This window comes from Bos indicus x Bos taurus, chromosome 29, assembly GCF_003369695.1.
Source record: "Bos indicus x Bos taurus breed Angus x Brahman F1 hybrid chromosome 29, Bos_hybrid_MaternalHap_v2.0, whole genome shotgun sequence".
Classification (NCBI taxonomy): domain Eukaryota; kingdom Metazoa; phylum Chordata; class Mammalia; order Artiodactyla; family Bovidae; genus Bos; species Bos indicus x Bos taurus.
Window position 1 is genome coordinate 11,138,902 of NC_040104.1, and position 27,303 is coordinate 11,166,204.

At 53.9% G+C, this 27,303-nt stretch overlaps 1 protein-coding gene across 2 annotated transcripts; it reads right to left on the reverse strand.

Annotated features, from left to right (window-relative positions):
• Positions 1–13,974: 13,974 nt before the first annotated feature.
• Positions 13,975–23,016, reverse strand: PPP1R32 (protein phosphatase 1 regulatory subunit 32). 2 transcript variants are annotated; one of them, XM_027532413.1, is made up of 14 exons: positions 22,834–23,016; positions 22,175–22,311; positions 21,735–22,002; positions 21,475–21,628; positions 20,014–20,142; positions 19,043–19,106; positions 18,492–18,604; positions 18,061–18,120; positions 17,843–17,929; positions 17,401–17,514; positions 17,221–17,315; positions 14,863–15,027; positions 14,278–14,369; positions 13,975–14,078 (listed from the first exon to the last, which is right to left on the reverse strand). In XM_027532413.1, the coding sequence occupies exons 2-13, from the start codon at positions 22,281–22,283 to the stop codon at positions 14,291–14,293; spliced, it is 1,437 nt and encodes a 478-aa protein (XP_027388214.1). In that variant the 5' UTR covers positions 22,284–22,311; positions 22,834–23,016; the 3' UTR covers positions 13,975–14,078; positions 14,278–14,290. The 2 variants fall into 2 exon arrangements, with proteins under 2 accessions (XP_027388214.1, XP_027388216.1); XM_027532415.1 differs by having other exon boundaries at positions 21,885–22,002; positions 22,834–22,994.
• Between the last annotated feature and the right edge of the window lie 4,287 nt (positions 23,017–27,303).

The following is a 27,303-nucleotide window of genomic DNA, read 5'->3' on the forward strand; positions in this document are numbered from 1 at the left end:
TGTAAACACCGTGTAATATTTCCATCACTCAGAGTTCCCTCCTACCTGCCTCTTCCAGACAATCCCCATCTCCCAGAGGCAACGGTGATCCTGACCTCTATCATCATGGATCAGGTTTGCCTGCTCTTGAATTTCATATAAATAGAATTATTCCGTGTGTACCTTTTTTTTTTTTTTTTGGTCCTGGCATCTTTTGCTCAGATGCTTGATATCTATGTGTTGGATAAGGGAACAGAAGGGCAGAGCAATAGCAGTTGTAATCAGCTGAGGGATGTCACGGGGCAAACAGATGATGGAGAACACAGAGGCAGGTGTTGCTCTGAGCCAGGAGCTAGCTGCCCTGGAATGAAGACTAACAAGATCCGAGCTGAGTAGAGGAACCAGGCAGAGGATAAGTAGGGCTGAGATACCAGATCTGGGATGGAGGAGGATTCTGAGCCCCAGGCAGCAGGATTTCAAGCTCCTTCTGGATCTCCCCTAAGCCCCAAACCAACTCTCTCCCTTCTACTCATTTGGGAGAACTTCTGGGAAGAGCTGACACCTCAGAGACCAGAAAGCTGAGGAAAACCCAGCCAGGCATCTGGGACAGGAAAGAGCGCCTCCCCATCCACCCCACCTCCTGGTGCCACCCCCACCCCCGCCAGCAGCTCCCCCAAGGGAACATTTGCTGCGGAGGAGGGGGCCCAGCCAACCCCCCTCACCACATGCTCGGGGCTGGCACTGCAGCACCAGGCAGCCCTCTTGGGCTCTGCCAGCACTGGCAGGACACCCAAGCCCCTGCCACCCCAGCCCCGGCCTTGGCAGAGCTTCCTGGGCTCAAGGGTACAGGGGACCAGCCCTCTCCTTTCTTTCTTGCTCTCGGTAGATGCTGTACCTCGCCTCCCACCAGGCCCTTCTCAGTGGGGAAAGGTAAAGCGCGCTGTCGTTCTGGGCCCACGCAGGCTGGCAGCGGGGCAATCGTGTTGATGAATCACGCCGGCGCTGCGGGCGCCCAGCCCTTGTCGAGGCGTCACTAATGAATTAGCTTCAGCCCCAGCACGGGGCCTCTCAGCCTTTTCCCACTCCCCCGAAAGGCAGGAAACTGAAACCTGGGAGCCAGGAGGGGCTCTGACAGCTCCAGGAATTCACCCAGACCCCAGCCAGCCCCTCTGCCCACACGTGCTGGAAAAATGTCCAAAGGCCAGGCCCCTCAGGCCCCCTGAAACAGTTTCTCCAATTCTGGTCAGGAGCTAGAACTGTCCCACCCACCTCCAAATCCATTGTGTTGTTTGTTTTTTTTTAAGAAATTTTTGAAATACAGAAAACGTACAGAGCTTTCTGGGATAAACACCCCTGTGCCCAGAATCCAGCGCTAACAGTTGCTCACACTGTGTCACACTTGCTTTATATCTAGTTTCTTTTAAATAAAAGGAAGAAAACTGCACATGTCATGTAGAAGTCCCCTTTGTTGCCCCTCCTGTGCCCCCACAAGCACCCCAGCCCCCTGCCTCACTGACCCTGCCACGACCTGTCTGGTTCCTACCCCCACCATCCCATGTTCCAACCCCCCACCTCCCCCTCACCTCCCACCCCCCATCTTTGGAGCCAGGACCTCTGTGGCTGATGGAACTTAAATAAGATAAAGGAATGTTGGCATCGTCTATTCTTAGAAAGCAAGGCTTTGAGCCTATTAGAGCCAACCATGAAATGCCAGCCCTGGGAGTATGCTTGGTACATCAGAAGATCACAGGTTCTGTTAAGAAGCCAGGGACCCTCACCCCAGAAAAGTGCATGGAGGCAGGAACTAAATGACACTTACAATTCCCATGGTTCCTCATCTCCCGAGGGTCTAGTCCAACTCCCTCATTTGGCCAAAAAGGAAGTGACAAGTCCTTTGTACCATGGCCCACTCCCTTTACCTGTACCAGCCAGAACTTGAGTCCTCACCATCATTCAGGTTTCATTCAACAACCATGAAGCCCCTGCTCATATGCCCAGACACTGCGGATGGCTATGCATGTGAACCTGAGACAAAAAAAAAAAAAAAAAACCCTGCCTTTGTGAAACTTGCATTCCTATGAGTGGAGATAATTAACAAACTGCATTTGAATATGTCAGGCAATAGCCAAGTTATAGAAGAGCTAAAATAAGAAGAGAGGACTGAGGACCCCACTTAAAACAGAGTGGCCAGGGACTTCCCTGGTGGCCTGATGGTTAAGAATTCACCTTCCAATGCAGGGGATGTGGGCTTGATCCCTGGTCAGTAAATTAAAACTTCATATACGTTGGGGCAACTAATCCAAGATGCAGATACCAGAGAGAAGCCTGGACTCCCCAGAGAAGAGCCTGTGAGCCTGCAATGAAAGACTCCTCAGGTTGCAAAGAAGACCCAATGCAGCTTACATAAACACATAAATAAATAAATATCAAAGTGAAAAACAGAAATAAAAAGTAAAAACAGAGTGGCCAAGGAGGCCTTGGTGGCAGGATGGCATTTGAGCAAAGACTGGAAGGAGGAGGAACAAATGAAGCAGACAGATGTCTGAGGAAAATAGGTTCCAGGCAGAGGGGATGGCAATGCCAAGACCCCAAGGCAGGAGTGTGCCTGGGCGTTCTGGAGCCACAGAATGCCCGCAGAGCAAGGGTGGGTGGGGCTCGGCAACAGATGAGGACAGAGAGGAAGGGACAGGGCAGACCATGGAGGGCTCATGGCCTCCTGTGAAGGCTTTGGCATTGACCCTGGGTGAGAGCTCCTTGGGGACTTTGAGCAGAGGAGTGACATGATTTGACACACATTTTAACAGGATCCCTTTGGCTGCAGCTGCAAGAAAGATGTGTGCCAGTGCGGCGTAGGGGGAGGAGGCGGGGGAGGAGTTTATGTTGCTCTCACCCCTCCCATCCAGTTCTCGGCCACAAAAATGATGATGGTTACCATTTACTGAGCACCCCCGGGTTTTCTGATTTACCTTTCTCCACACCTTGGCCAGGCAGGTACCTGCCCTACAGATGAGGAAAACAGATTCAGAGAAGTTATGTAGCTTGAACACGGTCACACAGCTGGTCAGGGGCAAAGGCAGGATTCCAACCCAATCCATCTTATTGCGAGCCAGGCCTCCCCCCACTGTATCTTGTTGCCCCTCTTGGCTGTGGGAAATCAGAAGAACCACCCAGGATGCCCAAGTGCTTTCTCCCACCCTGCCGACAGCAGAAAAACTTCCAGGACCATCCTACTTGGAGATCTTGATTCCAGGCCCTGGGGTTCAGTGTTTGCCCAACTGGGGGTGTCCTAGAACCCACAGTGCTAGTCTCAGTTCAGATCAGTCACTCAGTCGTGTCTGACTCTTTGTGACCCCATGAACTGCAGCACACCAGGCTTCCCTGTCCATCACCAACTCCCGGAGCCTGCTCAAACTCATGTCCATCCAGTCGGTGATGCCATCCAAACATCTCATCCTCTGTCATCCCCTTCTCTTCCTAGTGCAAGTCTAGGAACCCCAGAACAAGCTGGAGAGGGCCAAGCAAAGAGGCCCGTAGGGCTGTCATCTGGGCTCAGGGTTTGCCTGTTAGCAAATCCCAGGTAGTCTCTGGCCCCTCACTGGCCCAGAACTTTCTCTAGACAAACAGACTCACAAGGCTAGCCCAGCCTCAGCCTCTGAGCATCTGCTCCCCAGGCTCCCTGGAAACTAGAGCCTAGATATACCCTGGAGGATCATTTTCCCCTGAAACAAGAGCTCTGAGAGTGACCTGCCTGGTCTGTTGAAAGCTGAGAGTGTCATTTTCCATTCAGTAGCCACCCCCACCTCCACAAACCCTCTTCATCTCTCCCAAGGACACAGGAGCTGGAGCAACATGGCCAAGAGAGTGAGGCTGACTCAATGGCCAGGGCCTTGCCTCCACACTGTGGATGGAAACCTGACCAAAGTAATGGTTCTAGTAGGTTCCACATTCCAAAATGACTTCTGAGCACTTCCTTCCGAAATAGGCCACAGTGGTCACAGCTGACTGCTGCCCATATGTTAATACCTTCCTAGACCTGTGGCCAAGTGTAGGTCCAATCCTTTGCTCCAAGACTATAAACTCAGCTCCCAACCATGACCACCAAGGACTAGCCTGTCTTAGTCCCCCTCCCTGTGGTGGGGGCTGTTGAGGGTCACCAACTTCTGTTTTTTCCCACTTCTTCCTGAGTTCTCAGGCTGATGGGATGGGGCCCTGGGATGAGCCCTGAGCCGATGGATGTTGGCAGAATTGACACATGCCACCTCCCTACACAATCGGCCTCTCTTATTTTCTGCAGTGTCAATGGTGGAAAGGAATTGGATCCCCGAGTCATTACTTGGAAATGCAGTCTCTGATTCATGTTAGACTATGTAACAAATAAGGAATACATTTTTAATATGTTTAGCCATTTAGAGGTATAGGCTGTTTGTTACAGAATGCACCTGGTCTAACACACTTCCTCTCAGTTTCTCAAATGCACCAGCTTCTTTCTACCCCAGGAGCTTTGCATGTGCTGGTCCATCTTCTTCCCATTCTCCTTGCCTCGCACTGCTTACCCTTAAAATTTCAGCTGAAACCTCCCACTCTCAAAGAATCTTCCCAGATCCTTCAGAACACAGGAGTCAAGCCCCGATGTTACAGATTCTTCAGCTCCCACATTTCTCCTTCAAAGTACTTATTCCAATTATAATTAAATAAATAATTAACTGTGAATTAGTTGAAGTCTGTTTCTTCCCTGGTGGCTAAGAAAGTAAAGAATCTGCCTCACTTCAGGAGACCTGGGTTCAATCCCTGGATTGAGAAGATCCCCTAGAGAAGGGAATGGCAACCCACTCCAGTATTCTTGCCTGGAGAATTCCATGGACAGAGGAGCCTGACAGGCTACAGTCCAAAGAGTCTCAAAGAGTCTAAAGAAACTGAGTGCAAAGAGTCGCAAAGAGTCTAAAGCAACTGAGTGACTAACACTTGCACTTTCCTCTGTACTAAAGATATAAGATCCATGAAGGTGGAGACCTTGTTCATGGATGTTCCATGGTGCTCAGCCCCATACCTACTGAACGAACATGTGTTGAATGAATGGATGGGAAGTGTCCCTCCCACAGGATCCCTGGGGCCGTCTGTCCTGACTTGAACTACTCACCCTCTCAGAACCTCAGTTCTCACATCTGGAGGAAGTCCCAAACCGTGGTGGAATTGCGGGTGGGGAAGAAGTGGGAGGAGGGGAGCTAGGGACAGCTAGATTACTTGGGCCAGGCATAAAATTTAAGGGGGCACCAAAAAACTCAGTAATCAAGAGAAATAATAGTTTAATGCAATAAAAGCAGGGTCATAGCCAGTGCTGTGATCCATAGTGGATCATATGTCAAAAGAAAAGTCAGTGATATGAATCCTGTGTTTAAATTTCACTACTGTGTTCCTCATGAGGTTTTTTGCATTAATTTTGATTTTTTAAATTACTGCATTAAACTAATATTTGTCTGCATTCCTTGGCTTGATAGCACTTCTTTAAATCTTCTGCCCAAAGAAGTGCCTCACTTGCCTCACCCTAGTCCCAAACCTGGAATCCTCCTCTCCTCGCAGGATCCTGTGTCAGTGAGATAACGTAGGAGCTGGGTATTATCTTGAGATAGCAAATGATGCTCCTCTGGAGGCAATTTCCTTATATCCCTTACCCTCCATTCAGATGCTAAATTGGCTTCTCAAATTCCACTCTCCAAAGGAAACTCAGAACAAAGAGTCAAATCCTTGGCTTTAAGTTGCAAAAGAGGCTTTGAAACACAGAGCAGGTTCTAAGAGAGAAATACTTTGTGTTAAGTCAAAAAGCTAGGCTTTGAACTTGGAGAGCCGGGAGCTGATGCTGTAAGCCCTGGAGCGAGGAAGCGTGTGTCATCACAGAAGTCAAGATCCCACCCAACGGGAGCTGAAGGCTCAACAGGCAGGCAGGAGAGAAGGGGGCAGGGGGTGGGGGGGAGGAGGCAGAGCCACATTCCTAAACATGGATGCTGGCCCGGGCTGAGCCTGAGGGTGCCATGAAAAGATCCCAAGTGGGCCTTCCCTGTTGACTCAGTGGTAAAGAATCTGCCTGCCAATACAGGGGTTACTGGTTCGATCCCTGGTCCAGGAAGATCCCACGTGCCACGGATAAACTAAGCCCATGCGCCACAACTACAGAGCCTGTGCTCTGGAGCCCATGCTCCACAATAAGAAAAGCTGCCACAGTGAGAAGCTCCTGCTTGCAGCAACTAGAGAAAAGCCCACGCAGCAACGAAGACTCAGCACAGCCAAAAATAAATAAATAAATTATATATATATATATATATATATAAAGGTCCCAAGTACGTTTGGGGAATACCAGGGCAGAGGGGATGGCACTTCTCTTAGCAGGTGTGTCCTGAGGATATAACAGCTCCTCCCACCCCGCCTGTATGCAGAAGCCTTAGTAGAAATGGAGGTGATCTGGACCCTCCCCAGAATCCACGATATCCCCCTGTTTCCTGAGGGGGAACATCCTGAAGTTTATGCACCCCCAAGGAGGACTTGGTATGTCGGAGAGCAGGCTGATGGACCTGGAGGTGCTGAGTGTGTGGTCCAGGTAAGGCAGCTGAAGGACTGGTTGCGTGACCCTGGCAATCAGAGACCAGAGTGTCACTCTTGTTTCCAGGTAGATGCAGGCAGGACAGGTGTGGATGACCAAAGCCCACTTCACATCTCGGGGGAGTCAACCATGGACAGATGCCTCTCCCCCGGCAGCAAGCTCCAGGCAGGTATGCGCCCTCTTGGGGAAGGAGATGAAAGAGAACAGGAGCAGATCCTGACCAGACTGGATTCTCAGATGGACAGTTTTGCCAACTCCACGCTGGCACTTGCCATCTACAGCTTCCCAGCTGGCTCAGTGGTAAAGAATTCACCTGCCAAGCAGGAGACTTGGGTTCGATCTCTGGGTCAGGAAGATCCCCTGGAAAAGGAAATGGCAACTCACTCCAGTATTCTTGCCTGGGAAATTCCATGGACAGAGGAGCATGTCGGGCTACAGTCCATGGGGTTGCAAAGAGTCAGACGCGACTTAGCAACTAAATAGCAGCAGCAACAGCAGCATCTACCATTATGAGCTGATGCGACTGCTGACCTTGAATACCTCCTGAAAGGAGTTCAGGGTGAAGATCAAGAATGAGGCACTCTGTGCTCCTGCAAAAACTGGCAGAACAGGTGCTCAGATAGTTAAATATTTTCAATAAAAAAGGTTTTTTGAGTCCAGTTCTTGCATCTCTTCATACCTAGAAAAGCACTAATATCCTTCATGGTGATGTCTGCTCCTCGTGACTAGCAGTAACCTTCACGAGATTATCAGCAACCTCTGTTAAAAAAACGGCGGGGGGAGGGGGCGGCTTCCCCTGTGATCCAGGTGGTAAAGAATCCGCCTGCAACGTGGAGACCTGGGTTCAATCCCTGGGTTGGAAAGATCTGCTGGAGAAGGGCATGGCAACCCACTCCAGTATTCTTGCCTGGAGAATTCCATGGACAGAGGAGCCTGGCAGGCTACAGTCCAAGAAAAACATGTGCTTAATTTCATGTACTCTGCCTTCATTAAAATCGCATATACACTGACCTTCCTCTCTACCTTTTTGGATCAATTTCTCAGAGCTATCTGAAATGCTGCCTCTCAGCCTATAGTCCTCATTTTGCCCCAAATAAAATTTCACTCACAACTCTCACGTCGTGATTTTTTTTTCCAGTTGACAGTTTTAATTCAAAGGGGATCAAGTTGCACTGGAAGCAAAGAGATGGGTGTCTAAGTTCAGTTACAGAGAGACCGAGGTATGTTTCCAAGCTCCTGAGTATGTGCCTGTGAAATCTACATCTGCTGTGCGGAGGGGATGTCATCTATACGTGGGAACCACGTCCAAGGGGCTCCGGTTGCATCAGGAAACTTGTAGATTGGTATGCTGTTAGGGCAGTGGGGAAGGGCATCTTTTCTCATGTCCCACAGAGAGTCCTTAAGGACCAGCAGCAGCTCTGCCAGGTATGTGAAGCTCCCAGCTCACGGGAGGCATGCAGCAAATGCTTATTCCCTTCTTTTTTTCTTAAGTCTTTCTTGAATTTGTTACAACATTGCTTCTGCTTTATGTTTCCAATTTTGGCTCCCAGGCATGTGGGATTGAACTCAAATCCCCGACACTGGAAGGTGAAGTCTTAACCACTGGACCACCAGCAAAGTTGCCTTGTTCCCTTCTTGATGGTAACCCATATGTGAAGGACATTTGAATTCTTTGGGCCTCCCAGCAGTCTCTTGAGAGGGAGAACCCCAAATGCTTTACCAAACAGAACCCACACATCCTACTATGGAAGCTGAAAACTCTGGGAACTCCCAGCCTCCCTGGTAAGTTGGCTGCAGCCATCCAGCACAAGTACCTGTTCCAGATTTTGAATCGGATATGAGAGATGCAGAGCAGAAGAGACTGTGTGGAGTCCCTTCTGAGGATGTGTGGGGGCGGCGGCAGCAGGAGGAACAGAGTCCAGGCTCCTGCAGGGAGGGAGGCACGTGCTCTCAGGGGGCCCAGGTCCATGGGGCGATTTTGATCATGGTTCTTGGCTGGGTAGCCTCTAACCTTTATTCTCAGGTCCACCTAAAGATTTTGTGAGCTCCAAAAGCCTTTTAATAAATTTCTTATAGCTTAAATAAGCTGAAGTTGGTTTCTTTTTTCTTTCTTTTTCTTTACTTTATTAAAGAATATTTATTTATTAATTTGGATGCATTGGGTCTTAGTTGCAGCATGCGGGATTTTCATTGCAACACGGGGGCTTAGTTGTCTAGCGCCTTGTGGGATCTTAATTCCCCGATCAGGGATCATACCTGCATCCACTGCATTGGAAGGTGGATTCTTAGCCACTAAACCACCAGGGAGGTCCCCGAAGTTGGTTTCTGATGCTCGCAAAGAGCTGTGACTGCTACCCCGCATGGTTGGAGCCCTAAGTGAGTCACGTGATCACAGTGGAGGGCCCACTGACCCGGACCCACAGGGCCTTCACTGTCATAACTAGGAGGCCCCACACTGCCAGATCCTCCTCCTCATATATGCTCAGGAATAAGTCTGCCCAGGTTCTTCAATACCAGCTTCCCACACCTGGTGCCAGAGCCCACCAGGAGAAACAGGATCTGCAGCAAAGCTGTCCTGCCATGGGGACCACACCTCGCTGGGCCCAGAGCCTCCTAAAGCCTTTTTTGAGCACAGCTTTTTCAGGATCTTGTCCAATCTCTCTTCTTAGAATCCCTGTCTTAGATGCCTTCCTGGCCTCTTTACCTAAGGACCTCTGAAGTGTACACACACACACCCCACTTCAGCAAATAGTGAAAGTGAAAGTTGCTCAATGGTGTCCAACTCTTTGTGACCCCATAGGCTATACAGTCCATAGAATTCTCCAGGCCAGAATACTGGAGTGGGTAGCCTTTCCCTTCTCCAGGGGATCTTCCCAACCCAGGGATAGAACTCAGGTCTCCCACATTGTAGGCAGATTCTTCACCATCTGAGCCACCAGGGAAGCTTAAAGCCCCATGCTTTTCAGCAGCTGCAATCCAAGACCCCCAGTGCAGTGATGTGATGGGAAAGACCATGTATTCCTAGCAGAGACTAAGCCATGAGCCTCTGGGAGCTGGCTGCACCCCTCTGGCTCAGGCTGAACTTATTTTCACAAAGGTCTTTGCAGCAGTGAAGTTTTATGACTCAAAGAACTTTCTTGGCAAACCTTGTCTGTAGCAGCATCTTGAGAAGCAAGGAGTGTCGGGATACCTGGAGCAGGAGAACTCAGCAGGCCCTCCTCTGACCTCGAAGAGAGACCTCAGCAGGAGAGGGGTTTCCGGAGTCTGATGCCTCCAAAAATATTTGCTGCTCAGGGAACATTTCCATGGGACTGGGGACCTCTCAGGACAGTCAGAGAGGAAGTTGGGGGTCGGATCCTGCCTTTCAGGCCCCCATGTCTCTGTGTGTAGCAGCCTCCCCATGCAGGGCTTCCCACCACCCCCCAGGCTTCCAGTTCCCACCAACCAGTGCCTTTTCCCAGCTGGCCAGCTGTCAAGCCCGTGAGCTGGTGGATCTGTAGGTCGCCATGTGACCCGGGCCAGATGGTGCCCATCAACATCAGCTGCCACGGTTCTATAATGGCACCAGCCTTACACACATCTGCCTGCCGATCACACAGCACCCAGCACCTGTCTGCATCCTGCCGTCTGGGGCTCCACTCCCCCACACCCATGCCATCAGCACAGCACCCACCTGTGTCCCCAGACTTCCCCCGGAGGGAGGTCCCTCTGCATTCTTGCTCAAAAGATGAAGGCCCACAGAATGTTCCCAGCTCCCAGCAGGCTGTGGGGGCTTAATAAAGAATAATCATCCTCATTGTTGATGACACCTCAGAACAGTTTCTAAAATTTCAGTGGGGGGTGGGCAGGATTCAATATGGTAGCGGATTCAATGTGAAAGTCGTTCAGTCGTGTCCAACTCTTGGTGACCCTTCCATGGACTGTAGGAATTCTCCAGGCCAGAATACTGGAGTGGGTAGCCTTTCCCTTCTCCAGGGGATCTTCCCAACCCAGGGATCACCTGCTGAAAGGAGAGACTGTCCTGGTTACAGGTGAGCAGAGGCCCTTCCAGGCCTGGGGAAATTGGCCTGGGAGAATTGTCTTCAGAGATAGCACCCCCTTGAGGGGCCTCCGGGTAAGGCTGTCCAGGTGGATCAGCTACCCAAACTCTCCCAGACAAGCGGAGGCCTGCTGGCAGAGAAGAGACCAGAGGAGGGGCCTGTCCAGAGCCAAGCAGGAGGGGACAAAGGTCAGACCCTGTGACAATTTCAAATCCCCACTTCTATCTGGGACTTGGGTTTCCTCTGCTCCAGCATCAGTACAGCTATTCATCGCATGCTAAATTCTTTACACACGTCATCTCATTTAGCCCACAGGGTGAGCTATATTATATTAGCTGTAGCTCAAATGATCAGCTGGAGGAGGGAGGCAGCCTCAGGGTTCAGGGAGCTGGAATTTGGACCCAGGGAGTCTGATTCCACAGCTCAGGCCTAGACAGGTACACTCTGTGGACAGCCCTGGCCCAAGGGAGGACAGGGTGCTGGGCTGATGCTAGCTGGGGGCAGGCTAGAAACTCGAGACTCAGAGGGGTGAGGGCCCAGGACCCTGAAAACGAAACTACATCATCAGTTCCCACATTCACCTGACAGCCCAGAGGAGACTGACGAGGCAGAGGCCAGTCCCTCCCACGTGGTTTCAGTAACACAAATAGCCACAGGGCGAGAACATGTCCACCCCTCCTGCCCTGACAAGGCACAGAGGACTGCTTGGCACTGGTCCTACTGTGGTCCTGGAACCTGCCAGGGGTCAAGGTTGGAATGTGGGGCCCTCAGGCCACTGCAAGGGAACACAGTTGGGGCTGGTCAGAGGCCAAGCCAGAGAAGAGAGCAACGGGGCACACTCAGAGGGAGAAGAGGTGACCTGGGGGGCAAAGCACAGCGGTGCCAGGGGCCACAGCCATGGCATCTGGGCAAGGAGGCAGGGCCCACGCAGTCTCCATCACTGGGCCACAGAGATTCAGGAAGCCTGTGCTACTGACCTCCTGGTGTCGGGCAGGTGACACTGAGAACCCACATCTGGTGCCCACACCAGCAGGAAAAATTCATTCATTCATTCATTCTATTATTTAATATTTACTGAGTATCTGCAAGGGTGCACACACTGCCCCTGGCTTTCCGTGTGAACAAGACAGACACGGTCTGCGCCCTTTTGGAGCCTCATAATGGAGGAGAGCGGCAGAGAAGGGCCCTGCAGCATGGCCATCAAGGCCCCTTCCCCTGCCTTCCCCACAGGGATGCCCACCTCTCACCCTCCCTTGCTCCCACCCCCGACCGAACATTGGGCTGACCCCTCCCTGGAGTCCTTGCCCACAGTCTTCCCTGGTTCAAGGCCCATGACTGATTACTCTGCCCATTACTTCAAAGTTCGATCCCTTTGAGGCTTGGGGAGGAGGGCAAAGGCCAGGAAGCCAGGTATGACTTGGAATCAACTCACTCTTCCACCAGGCGACTTCTACCCTGGGTTCCCACTCCGCCCCTCTCCAGCAGGCCCCCTCCCACAATCCTTAAGACAGGGGGACCTGGGCCAGTTGCTCTACCTCTCTGTGTCTGCTTCCTTATGGAAAGATGAGGAAACCTGTGTCCTGCACCAGGCAGGGGCTCTAGAGTCACCTAGGTTTGACCTTGACCCCCTGCTGGACTCCTGTCCTGCCACCCCACCCTCTGGGCCACCCTATCCTCACACAACCCCTTGGGCTGGAGCCCAGGACCCAGACAGGGAGGCCAGGATGGGCTGCCTGAGAGCTGGGGGGAGAAGGCAGGGGTAAGGGGAGCCCAGGGGTGGAGTCCACAGCCCGGGCTCAGGAAACATTGTGGCGGGGGTGGCCCCAGGCTTGGAAACGGAGTTTAGCACAGTGAAGCAGGAGGTGATGGAGAGGGAGCGTCCTCCAGCTCTGGTGTCTGACATCGTAAGCCCTGTTGAGCTAGCAGAGGCAGGGCGAGGAGGAAACACGAGCTGTAACAGGACATGGCTGAGGAAGGACATGGAGAGGTGAAACTGGGTGAGGAGTGCGTGTGTGTGTTTCCATCTGCCTGGACTTACCCCTGATGCTGGGGACCACGGACCAGCAGGCCCCGCCCACAGTGTGTGGGGCTGTCACTGGGTCCTGAGTTCTGTGCGTTTGTAGTCGAGATACGCTGTGTCCCGCACTCCTCTCCTCCTCCCATGCTGGAGCCAGCTGGAGCCACCCACTTCCCACATGGAACCCCACTCAGACCATGGACAGCCCCCAGGCCTGCTGCTCAAGACTCCTGAGCACAGACAGGCCCCGGGGCCGGCAGAGCTGTTCCACAGACTCCCACGCAGGGGCAGGGGTGGAGGTGGAGGGTGGGGGCCCAGCTCTCGGACCACTGTCTGCCCCTCCACCTGCTGGGCTGAGCTGCGAGGTGCAGCGGACATCCAGGACATCCCCAGAGGGGCGGCTGCTGCCTTTCTGCCCTGTCCGACTTCGAGCATCTTGAAGTCGTCCCCTCCTCTCCGGGTCTAGGCTCCTTATTTATAAAATAAGGGGCTGGTGCGAGCAGGACCACGGCGTATGGTCAGAAGGCTGGGCACTGCACAAAAGCACTGGAGGAGGTGATGGAAGGCGCTGAGAGGCAGCCCAGTTTCTGCTTTGCAGGTTGAGGGGTCTCAGGCTGCCGCACCTGAAGGAAGGGAGGCTTTTCTTCCTCCCAGAAAATTTTACTCTTCAAGTCTTGTGTTAAAGTGGGGCATCCGCCTAGAGGAAGGCTTGTTCTCATTCTCACGAAGGTACTGAGGCACCAGCCTTGCGACAAGCCTTCACCCCACCCCCAGGGCCCAGTGTCCAGGGAGACATCCATTGCGGACCCTCCTCCGTCTGTCTCTGGAGAGAGATCTCTGGGACTCTTCCTGCCTGGCTTTCCTCCCCTCTTATTTATTTATTTATTTTGGCCATGCTGTGCAACTTGTGGGACATGGGATCTTAGTTCCCCAACCAGGAATCGAACCTGTGTCCCCTGCAGGGGAATTGCGGAGCCTTTCACCACTGGACCGCCAGGGAAGTCCCCTCCCATCTCCTTTAGATTCTCCGATGTGGGCACCAGCAGGGCCCCAGCAGACCTGCTCTGATCCCCCTCCCCATGCTATAGACCCACCTTCCGCTCTGGCCTGCCCGCCCCCCACCCTGCGGGCTTCCTCCCGCCCACACTGGACAGAACACTCAGCACAGGCCCGAGGTGACCCATTCCCAGGAGAGGACACTGAGTCTGAAGAGCGAAGTGCCTTACCCAGATCATGATGGTGAGTCCAACCAGGCCTCCCTGACTCCACATTTGACTCCAGTCGTGCACCCCCTCCCCAGCCTCACCCTTCCTTTCCCAGACCCCTCTGACACTGCAGACACATTATTTGGCTTCACTGATTTTATTTCATTAGGAAAGTAGCTGGGGAGCCCCCGGGGGGATGTGGGAATAGGGACAGTAGCCGGCTCTGTCCCCTGAGGTCAGCAAACCTGTGTGAACAGAGACGAGGCATGAAGGGCTCTGGGTGGTCCGTGCACTACTCCCCTCTCTCCTTCGATGCCCCTGACCTCCCACCTCCTATTCTGGGGCTGGGGTCCCCGGGCAGGGCTGGCCTGACTCAGGACTTAGGCTGGGGGGCTGCCCCACAGTGACCACCCCGGCACGGAGTGGGGGTCCCCAGCCCCTTACCCAGGCCTCAGGCTCAGTTGGGCGCAGTGAAGCGGCTCACGTGGCCGCTGGGAGGCGCAGTTCGGTAGAAGGGGTCCACAGAGATCAGGGTTCTGCAGGGAAGAAGCGGGTGCAGGTGAGAGAGGGGAGGGGGCAGGGAGCCCAGGCCTCCTCCCCTCTGCCTTCCCCTCTCTGCGGGGCTCAGCCCACACTGCCAAACCACAACCAGTCTTTGCCTGCCAACTCCAGGCCATTGTTGGTATAAATGTGATTTCTGAGGAATTGAATTGAGCAAAAAGAAGTCAGAGTGAGGAGACAGAACCACAGTCATTCAGCTCTGTCCCCCCCGACACCCCACCCCACCCCACCCCACCCCAATTAGCCAGGCAGGGAGCATGTCGGAGCCAGCTGAGCTCCCGGGAACAAGAAGAGGGCAGGGGAGCAGCGGTGCAGAGGAGGGGTCGCTGGGGTGAGATGGGCAGCAGAGGCAACGGATAAAGCAGTGGGGGGAAAGGCGCATCTCAGACGGGCAGACAGACGCAGGAGGCAGGCAAGGCCGGGGACAGGCCGCGGGACACAGCAAAGGACGCAGCGGGGCTGCGCTACCTGCCCACGTGAGGGTGCAGGCGCCTCAGGCTCTCCGTGGGGGTGGGGGTGGCCTCCAGGCGGGTGACCGGCTGGTTGAGGGCATAGCCTCCTGGCTTCTGGGGCTGCAGGCCACCTCGAGTCCAGCCCTCGCGGTCCAGGCCCTTGGGGATGTTCTCGAAGTATCTACCACGCGGAAAGAAGGGCAGGTTGCCGTACGTTAGCCACCTGGGCTGCCTCTGCGCTCTGCTCCAGCAGGAATCTCGGCTCCAAAGGAGCTCGCCCTGCCGTGGTCCTCCCGCCTCGTTGCCTTTGCCCACGCCACCTGCTCTGCCAGGCCCTCCTGAAGGCCCTGGCCCCTCACTCCCCTCTTACCCTGGAATCCTGCCCTGAGCTGCATGTCCCTCCTCTGTGGTGCCCCGGATACTGAGACATACTCAGGAGTGGAAAAGACTTTTGAGAGATGCCTCACTGAGACTTCCCTGGTGGTCCAGTGGCTAAGACTCCACGCTCCAAATGTAGGGGACCCAGGTTCGATCCCCCATGCCGCAGCTAATAAGACCCAGAGCAGTCAAGTATATATAATATATAATATGTGAGTGTGTCTACGTGTGTTTGTGTGCACTTCAATCGCTTAGTTGTGTCCAATACTTTGCGACCCCACGGACTGTAGCCCACCAGGCTCCTCAGTCCATGGGATTTCCCAGGCAAGAATACTGGAGCGCGTTGCCATTTCCTTCTCCAGGGGATCTTCTCAACCCAGGGATCAAACCCACATATCTTGCATCTCCTACAGTGGCAGGCAGATTTTTCACCACTATATAAAAGAGATGCCTCCCTGAGACTTCCCTCGTGGTCCAGTGGCTGAGACTCCACGCTCCCAATGCAGGGGACCTGGGTTTGATCCCGCATGCTGCAATGAGTAAGACCCAGCAGTCAAGTAAATACATACATATATATATATATACGTATGTATATATAAAGGAGATGCCTTCCTGGCCTGTGAATATCTCAGGGGTGGGAGAGGATGGGGGCTGGGAACTCCATCTCATCCATTCCCCTCTCAGCGTTGGACATCTCTTCCATTTTGCCAGTTTCCACTGAGCTAGCCTAGGCTGGGTTCTGAAGGTGCCAAGATGAGTAATATGTGGGCCCAGCCCTTGAGTTTACAAAGAAGGGGTACAGAGAGATAAATGAAAAAAAAATCAGTAATCACAACCCCCAGGGTTCTGGGCGCAGGAGGAAGAAGCAGCGTGCTGATGCTGGTGGGAGCTCAGGAAGTCGGACAGGTGGGTGGAGAAGGAGAAGGTGGAGGGCTGAGGGGTCTGTAGGAGCCTGGGGAGGGGCAGGGACACAGCTGTCCCCAGTGTCCTGAAGGAGGCTCTGCCCCTCCTCCTTGCCCTCCATGGGAACTGCAGCAGCCACGCACATCATGATCTGCTATCGGGCTCAGGCACTGCTTCTGCCCTCTGAGCCTCAGGGTTTCCATCCAAAAGAGGGGGCGTTTAGCTCCAAGGATCCAGGGTGGATGGGGAGAGCTCCCTGGGAGATGGAGGAGCTGGGGGAGGGCAGTGTAGACGCAGATGACGCATGCTGACACACAGATGACAGATGCCGTGAGGGCAGGATTTTCCTAAGAATCAATCTCCTTGCTCCCACTTGTTTGTGTGATGCCCTCCCCACCCAGTGCTGGCCGGGGCAGCCCCCACCGTGGCTCTAAGGCCGCTTCCTCCTGGAAGCCCTCCTTGATGCCCAGGACACTCATCTTGCCCAGGGCTCACACAACAGAGCTTACCTTCTGAGGGTACGTGGAGCCCTCCTGCCATGGACTTAGTGTTGTCTTAGCAGATGCTCTGTTGCACCACGTGGACCCCGTAGTACCCATTATTCCTTCCCTGCCCACCCATGACCTGCACAGCATCTTTGGGAAGGCTGCCCTTGGGTTGTTGAAGCCCACTTTGCCTGGGCAAGGAGGTACCTGGGATTTAACATCACCCCTGGGGACAGTTGTTAACCAAGGACCGGCAGAGGTGGGGTATAAATACCCCAGCTCTCTTACTTCTTGGCCCGGATCATTCTGAATTGTATGTTTTGCACTGGTTTCTAGAGTCTTCCCATGGGATATCTGGTTTAGTAACACACTACTGTTGGCCACCGGCCCTTCCTCATCATGCTTACTCCCTTCCTGACATCCTCAGTAAAGGGCTCACACCCAACTCCTCGGCTAGGGATCTGCTTCTGGGGGGAACCACATTCATCAAGTGTTGGGTCCTCACTAATTATTGTAAACTCATTACTTGTCCAGCCTCAGTCTCCCTGTCTGTGAAGTGGGTACCAGCTTCACAAACCCAGATATAAGTAATAGGGAAGGGGGCTCACCCTTGGTTGTAGGTGGTCAGGTAGCGATTATCCATGTCAGGGTCATAGGGGCTCCGGACATAGCTGGGGTTGTTAAGGCTGAACCCTGAGGGCTCCTGCACCAGAAGGTCAGAGAGGGGACTTGTCAGGTCAGGAGGGGAGTGGGGATTTGGGGCTGGGGGGTGGTACCGCAGACCTCACCTTGTTGCCCACGGTCTCCCGGCCAAGCAGGGCAACATTTGTCTGTTGCATCCTCTGGGGAGACTGGAATTGCCAATGGTTCATGCTGCTGGGTTCTGGGCAGGGAGGGGGCACCTGGAAGGGACAGAGCCACAGGAAGGGTGGCTGGGTGGCCAAGGCAAGGCAGCAGGATGGATGGAGGACAGGCAGAGAGCCCCAGCAGCCCCAGCCCCAGGACGGTGTCCCTCCTCCTTCAACACCCAAGTCACTGCTTTGAACACGCTCCTCACTTTCCAGCCCCTAGGCCTTTGCCTCTCCACCCAGGGGTCCTTCCTCCGCATCTCCAAAGATCCTGATTCTTCCCATCCTGCCTGGATCAAATGCCACCGGGTCCAAGAAACCTCCCTGTCCCTTCCCTTCTGAGTTGCTCCCCGCTTTGAGGGAGCCCCCTGAGGCCACTCACTCTGGGATTCAGGGTCCTCTCATTCACTCGGCTGAAGCCCGTCTCCCGCTCGGAGCCTCTGGCCAGCACTGGCAAGAACTCATCCCCCTAAGGCAGCAAGGAAGCCCCTGGTACAGCTTCCGGCACAGCCCCCACCGCCCCACCAGAGGACCCCAGGCTGCAGCATAGACATCCCTGCCCCCCACCCCCGCCCTGGCTCCAACCCTGGCTCAGCTTACATGAGGGTGGGAAATGGGGAGAAAGTCCGACTTGGTGACACTCCGGCCAGGGAGGAGGACCTGGAAAGAGGCCACAGGGGAGCATCAAGCCAGCAGAGGCAGCAGCTCCTCTATCCTAGGTACAGAGGACAGCTCAGCACCAAACGGGAGAGTTTGGAAGAAGGGAAGGAGCATGGTGCTGAATGGGAACCAGCAGGCCATGGGTCTTGTCTAAACTCCAAGTGACCTTGGCTACACTGCTTTTCTTCTTTGAACCTCAGTCTTCTCATCCGTCAAATGGGGGAGCTGACCAAAGTGGTGATTTTTGCCCAAGTTTTTTCATCTTGTGTTTAGACAAAGGCATCTGCAGCATATACATATTTAAAGCTAGAATTCCCCCAGACTGGAGGGCTGCAATCACCTTGAGTCTAGTGGGTCCCAGCCTGACTTACTGGGTCCCCAGGAAGGGCCTGGGAGGGTGGCTGGAAGACGATGGGGTTCTTGTTGGACTCTTCGGTGAAGCCAGTCTCCTCCTTGGCACCAACTGAATTCTTCTGCAAGAGATCTGCAAAAGACAGCCCTCCCTTGCTGGCCTGGGACCAGCTGGTCCCACCCATATGGCTGCCAGTGGCTCAGGGTCCCAGTAGGTGGGGAGGGAGGCAGCTCCAAGGATCTGGAGGCCTGAGCCACCAGGATCATGGGTACTGGTGGGGGCTCCAGAGTCCAGGGCAGAGAGCAGATGAGGAGAGCACAAGGAAGGGCAGGCTTCAAGCAGCCATCCTAGGCAAGTGAGTTGTCCTTTGGAGATCGGCAGGCCTAAAGCACAGAGGTCAGGCCGGGGAGGATAGTTTCCCCAAGCAGCCTGTGAGTCCTTCTTGTCTTCTGCTGATACCTCCTTTAGTGTTGTGCCAGCTCTGGGGTCCCCAGGGATTCCCTCCCCACGGGTCGGGGGTAGGGATGTGTGGTGGGATGGTAGCTAGAGCTCCAACTTGCATCTGCCTACCCGGCTGATGTGACGGCTCCTTGAGATACTTGGAATTATACTCGGAAGTCATAAAGCGGGGGCCCTGGAACAGAGAGAATGGAGCAATGGGGCACACAAGGTGGGCCAGGGCCTGCAGGCGGTGGGGGTGGTGCTGGCTCTTCAGTTCTCTGGGCTCTGAGTAGACCTGCATGGCTCTTTGAGACAGGAGGGCCGGCAACACTTTCCCTCCACTCCCTGCCCCCACACAAATCTTTCTTTCATCCAGTGTCACAGCACCCAAAATTCCAGCATGAGAGCACAGCTCCTCTGTGACGACTGAAACTAAGTCACATCCAGGGTTCTCTGGTGGTCCAGTGGTTAAGAATCTGCCTTGCAATGCAGGGGGACACTGGTTCGATCCCTGGTCCAGGAGGATCCCATATGCCACAGAGCAACTGAGCCCGAGAGCCACAACTACTGATCCCACGCGCCGCAGCTGCTGAAGCCTGCGTGCCTAGAGCCTGTGCTCCGTAGTGAGATAAGCCACCAGAGTGAGAGGCCTGTGTGCTGCCAGCAAGACTAGCCCCCACTCACTGCGTGCAGCAAAGAAGACCCACCACAGCCCCAAAAAAGACCTACTAAGTCACATCCCACACTGGACTCCAGGCCTGGAGCCCCTGAGAGCCAGAGCCAGGGGGGACCCAAAGAGAGAAGAGAGACTGAAGGGAGGAAGTGGGTGCTCACAGAGCACTGGGCCCCTGGAGGGGGTCAGGAGAGACGGGAGCTTGGGGATTAAACCCAAAGATACACATAAGGGGGACCACTTTGATGCTGTCTTAGAAACACCGAATATCAAATCCTTGGCTCACCCCTGTCTTTGTGTGGGCCCTGAGCCTGCACTGAGCCAGCTCCATGGGTGAGCCAGCTCAGAGCCTGTCCCAGGGAGGAAGGAGGAGGTGGGTTCTGGCCCCTCTGCCGGCACAGGGCCCTCATCGGAGCCAGGCACTCACATGTCCCGCGTTCTCCCACTCCAGCGATCCCTTGTTCTGCTGCTGGTGGAGCAGGGGCGCATCCTTGGGCTCCAGCCCCGTGATGGCCTGGGGCCCATAGTCCTGGGTGTCAAAATGGACCTTCCTGACCTGGGAGGAGGGAGCAGTCAATTTCCATCCTGTTGAGGGGATGGCAATCACTTCCAAACTCTGATTCTGCCCTTGACCCCTGCAGAGGATCTGCACAGCAGCCCGAGGGTCCTTCTACAGTGAAGCTGGGCCAGGACCCTCCTCTGCTCAGAGCCCTGCGGTATCCCCACCAGACCCCAGGTAGGATCCCACATCCTGACAGCGGCCCACAAGGACCCGGCTCCTCACTCTGCTCCAGTCTCCTTCCTTCCTGCCATCCCTCCTCCTGTCAGATGCTCCCGCCTCAGGGCCTTTGCACTTGCTGTCTGGACTGCCTGCTCTTCCCTCACTTAGCTGCATCCAGAGGAACATTGACCTCCCTCAAGTTTTTGTCTAATGTCACCATAGCAAGCTCTTTTCTGACCCTCCTGACTTGCAGGGGAAACTTTCACTTCTTCACTCCTTGCCCCTTCCTTGTTACATTTTTCCCTCCAGCACATATCACCTTCAAAAATAGAAGAGGTGGGACTTCCCTCATGGTCCAGTGGTTACAACTCTGTGCTCCCAATGCAGGGGGCATGGGTTCAATCCCTGGTTGGGGAACTAAGATCCCACATGCCACACAGCTTGGCCCAAAACTTAATAAATAAAAATAATAAGAGAGGTGTTTAGAACGTATGGTTGCATGAATGAATGACAGCATCCATCCTGGTGGTGGTGATGATAATAAGGAAGTGTTACTTGTTAAGTCATGTCTGACTCTTTGAGACGCCATGGACTATATAGCCCACCAGGTTCCTCTGTCCATGGGATTCTCCAGGCAAGAATACTGGAGTGGGTTGCCATTCCCTTCTTCAGGGGGTCCTCCTGACCCAGGGATTGAACCCGGGTCCCCTGCATTAGCAAACAGATTCTTTACGGTCTGAAACCCCAGGGAGGGTTTCATAATAAGGAAGACGGTCATACAATTACAGAAGTGAAAAAGATGGGGATGCCTGTGCAAAAGTGGGGATGGTGATGTGGCCATGGAGATGTGGATGGGACGGGGGGATCGTGAGACGGTGTTGAGGTTGAGGTGGGGAGGGAATAGGACTCGGGGGTGGTGATGATGGTGACGGGAGTGGAGATGGAAATGGAAGGGGACGTGATGGGGCGTAGGGTGCAGTCAAAGTGATGCAGGTGAGTGGACCCCAGCCTACAGTGGCTCCTACATGCCCAGTCATCTCAGCCTTGACCAACTCTTGGCAATGCAGCCGCACCCTCTGGAGGTATCCCCACTCGGGCCACCCTCTAGCGCTTCCTCCACCCCAGACTCGGGCTCCCCGTCTCCCCTGGCCCTGGCCCAGCACTGACCTCCTTGATGGGGGTGACCGCACTGGCTTTCTCCCGAGAGTAGCCAGAGTTGGTCTGGTGCAAGTTCCAGGGCAGTGGGTGTGTGCCATCGGGCACCTCCAGGGGGCGGTAACTCTGACTGGTCACGGTCTGGAAATTGTTGCAGCCTTGTTCCCTGAGGGTGGGGCAGGAGCTATTAATACCGGCGCCACCTGTCTTTGTCCCCTGCGGGTCGTCCACCTCCCTCCAACCTCCCACAGCTGCCTCAGGAGTCTTCTTGCCTTTGGGTCCCAGGCTGAGGACCAGTCCCTGAGTCCCCCAGGACCCCAGACCCCAGGCGCAGAGGCTGGAGTTGGTCTGATGAGGTCCGATGGCCCTGAGGGCTAAGGCCTGGGAAGGCAGGGGGTGAGGAGGGGTTGGACAGACTGTACCCCGTGGCCGTGTTATCCAGGGCATCGAGATGCGGTTGATAGGAGACCACAGGCCGGTAATTTGATTTGTAGCCTGTGCCTCTGTGACTGCCCACGCGGGGCTTGAAATCCTCCCGACCTGCCAGACGGGAAGCAGGCAGACAGGACTGAGGGTCAGCAGGGTGGGAGAACAGTGACCGGGGCTTCCCAGGCAGGGCCAGCATACTTCACGCCCACCCACCAAGGTCTAAAAGGCAGTCCCCATCCTGCCCCATGTGCCAGGGGTGGCTCCTACACAAAGGAGCCCTCACCGTAGGCTGTACAGTAGCTGGTGGCGTAGAATTTCAGAGGGTCTGTGCAGCCCCCCGAACTCATCTTCACATAAGGGGAGACAACCCCCAGGGGGAGTTTTCCCATCATGGTGCTGTGGGGCAGGGCCCCGGGGGGCCTAGGAAGGAAGCACACGGAGCCCTGTAGGTCTGGCAGCCCAGCCTGCCCCAGGCCCAGGTTGTGGGGACCACAGAGGGGGTGATGGAAGCCTTCACAACGGCCTTCCTCCCAGGTCTGTGCCTTTCCACCAACACCCTCAACTGGAGAAAGGACTAGTGATCGTCAATACGTAGCAGCCTGTGTCTCATCTCGCTTTCCCCACATCTTATCATCAACCCCTCCCCCATTTTACAGCTGGGAAACTGAGGTTCTGAGTGATGAAGGCTTAGCTCACAATAGGTGGCAGAGCCAGGACTCCCCAGTCCTATGTGAACCCACACACGCCCTCTTCTGGGGACTGAATGGCCAGACTACTGCCCTCCCTGGGAATTCTTGGCCACCCCAGCTCCGAAGCTCACTCTCAGCCCCAGGCTCCATGTCTCTCCCCTGGACTCCCCCATCCTTGCCCACCTCCCACTAGAAGTTGGCTTGGCTCTCTCAGGCTCTCTTGGGGCCCAGCCACAGTTGGCTCCACCCTTACCTGCCCTCCGCAGGGGCTCTGAGGTCAGGCAAGAGGCTGCAGGAGGCAGGAGCCGCTCCAGAGAAGCCTGAGCCCTCAGGGAGGTGGCCAGGCCAGGAGAAACAGTATGTTGCCTAGCAACAGGTGCCTAGCAACAGCGTCCCCTGGCCTCTCAAACCCTTCTAAAGCCAGGGCCCACTGGAGGGCTGACCTGGCTAAGAGAGGAGGCCAGGAGCTGCCCAGGCAAGGTCCTGCCTCTGAGGCTCCAGCCCCTATTGTGGTGTCCCTCGCCTGAGCTGAGCAGAATTGACGTCCGAGTGACACAACATAAAAGATAATCCTGAACAATCACTCGCATTTATTGAGTACCCACTTCTCACCAGGCACTTTACATCTTTTATCTCCAGGCTTCTGAGTAGCTCTTCCAGGTAGCTATTATTATCCTTCTTTTCACACAGGGAAAATGAGGCTTAGGCAAGCAAAGTGACTTGACTGGCCAGAGATCTCACAATCAGAAAATAGCAGAGTTGAGTTTCAAACGTGGGTGAGTCCAGATCCCACTCTTAAGCCTCTGGGTAAATTAATGTTTACTATGTTCTGCTAGAGCCAAATCTGTACCAAGCTCCTTTACACACATTACCTCGTATAATCCCCCAAACCACCCTCGAACTGGGTACTATTATTACAGAGCCAATAAACCACAGCAGTGAAGAGTGTGGTTCAAACCTGGCCTGTCGCCTTCGATGAGTTATTTATCCTCTTAACACCCCCATTTCCTCATCTTCACCGAGGGTGTCACTAGACCCGCTTCTAGGGCTGTTGGAAGATTTGATGAGAGTGTGGATTCAGTACCTAGCAGGTAGTTGAGACGCAGTTTTTAAAAGCTCTTCTCAGTTTTATTTTGTGATGGGAAAGATGAGGCCCGGGCCTCACCTGAATTAAAAGGGCACCTAAATTAAAAGGGCATAAGCCAAGGACTTCCCTAGTGGTGCAGTGGATAAGAATCTGCCTGCCAATGCAGGGGACACAGGTTCAATCCCTGGTCCAGGAACATCCCACATACCATGGAGCAACACTGCAACTACAGAAGCTTAAGTGAGGAGCCACCGCAATGAGAAGCCTGTGCCCTGCAACCAAGAGTAGGCCCCACTGGTTCCAACTACAGAAAGCCTGCACGCAGCAATGAAGACCCAGTACTGCCATAAATAAACAAAAAATAATTCAAAAAAATTTTAAAGTCCACGCTCCTTCTGTGAGGGCCCATTTACCTCATACTGACATAAGGCTTGTGAATGTTTAACAGTTGGATCTCTGGGGAAGGGGGACTAAGCAGTTGGGGTTGGGAAGAAGTGTCCTGATTTGTAGCATTTATCAATTTCTGTGGAGAAGGAAATGGCAACCTACTCCGGTATTCTTGCCTGGAAAAATCCCATGGACAGAGGAGCCTTGCAGGCTACAGTCCATGGGGTTGCAAAGAGTCGGACACGACTGAGCAGCTAACACTTTCATGATCTAAACACTCTCATCACAGGTCACTCTCAAATTACGAATGCAATGTTACCAAGAAGAGGACTGGGTAGACGGAGTCAGTAGCCCACCACTATATACTGTATCATATTTCCAGCATCCAGATGCAGTAGACGGAAGTAACCACAAGAACATGAACGACAGAAAAATGTAAGCATGCGATGAGAAGGTGATGACTTTGAAGTATTTATCTGCTTCATTTTTAATATAATTTAGTAGACTATAAGTTTATATCATCAAGTTTTTAACAATGGCTGCATTCAACAATCAGCTGCCACATTTCCTGGAAGTTTCCCCTTTCGCTCTCAGGAGCTGTATTAGTTGGTTCCAGGGCACCCCTGCTCTTAGGGGACAGTGGGATGTGAATGAAGTGGGGCCGTGGGAAGGGCGGCTGCCCTTGCCCAGGAGATGCCCTTGCTGCATTCACCCAGAGTGAATGACCTGCTGAGGAAGGGACTGTGTCTCTACTTGACCTCCACAGACAGGCCCTGGACCCAGAGGTGACCAGGACCCAGCAGAGGTGTAACAAGCACCTGCCCTCCAGAGGGACAAGTCTGTTTGGGGATCAGAAGTTGCAGGGACAGGGACTTCCTTGATGGGCCAGCAGGGAGCATGGGCACGGGACAGACAAAAAGGAAGAAAAAGGAAGAGCCGCAGAAACAGAAGTGAATGTCCACAGCCCGGCCCTCCAGCCAGGAGCTCCCTGTCTAACGACAGAGGCTCCCCTGAGTGCCGCACGAGAAACAAGACAGGGAAGAACAGGTGGGGAATCCCTTAGGACAGAGAGCGGGGAGGCTCTCCTCCAAGGGTTCTCAGGGAAAGGGTTACAAGCAAGGGTCCAGACTCTGAAGCCAGATGGCAGAGCCCTGGCTCTGACACTTAATAACCAGAAGACTTGGTGTGAAGGCTTGCCTGGGGGCTCAGTGGTAAAGAATCTACCTGCAATGCAGGATACTCAGGTTCAATCCTTGGTTTGGGAAGATCCCCTGGAGAAGGGAATGGCAACCCACTCCAGTATTCTTGCCTAGGAAATCCCATGGACAGAGGAGCCTGGTGGGCTACAGTCCATGGAATTGCAAAAGTCTGATATGACTTAGCAACCAATCCACCACCATGTTACTTGTGCCTCGGTTTCCCCTTCTGGAAAGTGGGGGTGATAAGGGTACCTCCCTGTGGGGCTGTAAGTGGCACCGAGGTGGTAGGTGCCATCTACGAGTTGTGGAAAGGTCTTGGCAAAAGACTGGGTTCTAGGGTTAAGAACACAAATTCCCCAGGGCACTGCCCTCTGGGAGCCCAAGTCTACAGCAGTCTCAGTCATGCCGGCATGATGTAGCCAACAAAAATTCACATCAGGACCCTGAGAGGACTGAGCTCAAAATTCAGGTCAGGGACCTGGTGGTCCAGTGGCTAAGAATCTGCACTCCCAACATAGGGGGTCTGGGTTCCAGCCCTGGTCAGGGAACTAGATTCCACATGCAGAGACTAAAGATCCCGCGTGCTGCAACTAAGACCTGGCACAGCTAAATAAATAAATATTTTTTAAAAGTGCTTCTGCCACTCGTTAGCTACGCGACCCCAGTTTAAAGGGGCTATGCGAGCCCCTTTCTGCACCTGTATGGAAGGAACTCGGCATCGATGTTGCAGGGTTGCTGGTGAATCTGAAATACCCTTTGCACAGTGTCTAGTAAGCAGTAGGCCTGCACCAGGCAGAGACGAGGGAGGGCACTCCACGTGGAAATCCTAGCCAGGCAAAGGTGGGACTGCCCGGTCCCTGTGTCCAGAGCACAGGGTGCAAGGGAGGGGCTCAGCTGGGGGAGGCAGCCTGGAGGGAGGCTGGGACTAGATTTTCCTTTTCGCAGTGGATGCGAGGCAAATGGGACAGTGAAAGGTTATTGTCCCATAGGGCTGTGTCTCGGAGAGCTCTTGAACCGCTGAGGATACCAGCGTCAAGCCCACGAAAACCTTGGGGAGGAATTCTGGGAGGCGGCGGTCTGTGTTTTTTTGCTGTGTGGCGACACCCAGCGGTCATAACGCAGAAACTGCAGGTGATCGAACGGTGCAGCCCGCGTAATGCTGGCAAGGGGCGGTTCCTGCAGGGGCGCGAGCAGAGAAGCTGCTAGATCGCCCAGCCACAGGCCACCCCTAGGTTCTCCAGAACAGAGGGGCCGGCCTGGGTAAGGTGTGCTCGGGGGCAGGGGCTGGAAGGGGTGGGCGCGGCAAGGACCGGGAGCCCACAAGGTGCAGGAGTCTAGGGGCTGCTCCCGGCGCTAATCCAATTGCTCTTTGACTTTTGAACCTCTCACCTCTGGACCTCAGTTTTTCTACCTCCCCCGTTCTCCTCCCCCCGCAGCCCCTGGCAACCTCCATGCGACTTTTGTGTCTCTGTGAATTTGACTGCTCGTTGTTGTTCAGCTGCTAAGTCGTGTCCGGCTCTTTGCGACCCCATGAGTCATACAATATTTGTTCTTTTGTGTCTGGTTTCTTTCACTTAGCATGATGTCTTTAAGGTTCATCCCTATTGTAGCAGGTATCAGAATTCCTTCTTTCTTAAAGCCGAATAATACTCCATTATATGCATATATCGCACGCTGTTTATCCACTCATCTGTAGATGGACACTTGGGCTGTGTCCTCTCTTGGTTATCATGAATAATACTGCTATTACATGAGTGTACATGTGGTTTATCAAGACCTTGCTTTCAGTTTTGAGGGATGCAACCCAGAATTGAAATTGCTAGAAATTCTAAAATCCATACTCATAACCTCTAAAGTCCATGTGCTGGAGACTGGGATAGGCACAAAGGCAATGTTTCCTGACTTCAGGTGGGCCCCGAGGTAAGGAGGTTACTGGGGTAGGAGAATGAATCAGGTGCTGCCCCCAGAAAAGGCCTGGGCTGAGTTCCTTTAGGTGAAAGAGGAAGAGGCTGGGATGCCAATGTGCCAATGTCTTGGGTGAGGTGATGTC

Excerpts from the sequence above, each read along its gene's own strand:
- PPP1R32 (XM_027532413.1), bottom strand. The coding sequence starts at position 22,283 with ATGATGGGAAAACTCCCCCTGGGGGTTGTCTCCCCTTATGTGAAGATG. Across the intron at positions 17,515-17,842 it reads AGAGGACCCTGAATCCCAGA|GTGCCCCCTCCCTGCCCAGA; the intron begins GTGAGTGGCCTC and ends TGTCCCTTCCAG. Across the intron at positions 14,370-14,862 it reads CTGCACCCTCACGTGGGCAG|AACCCTGATCTCTGTGGACC; the intron begins GTAGCGCAGCCC and ends TCTTCCCTGCAG.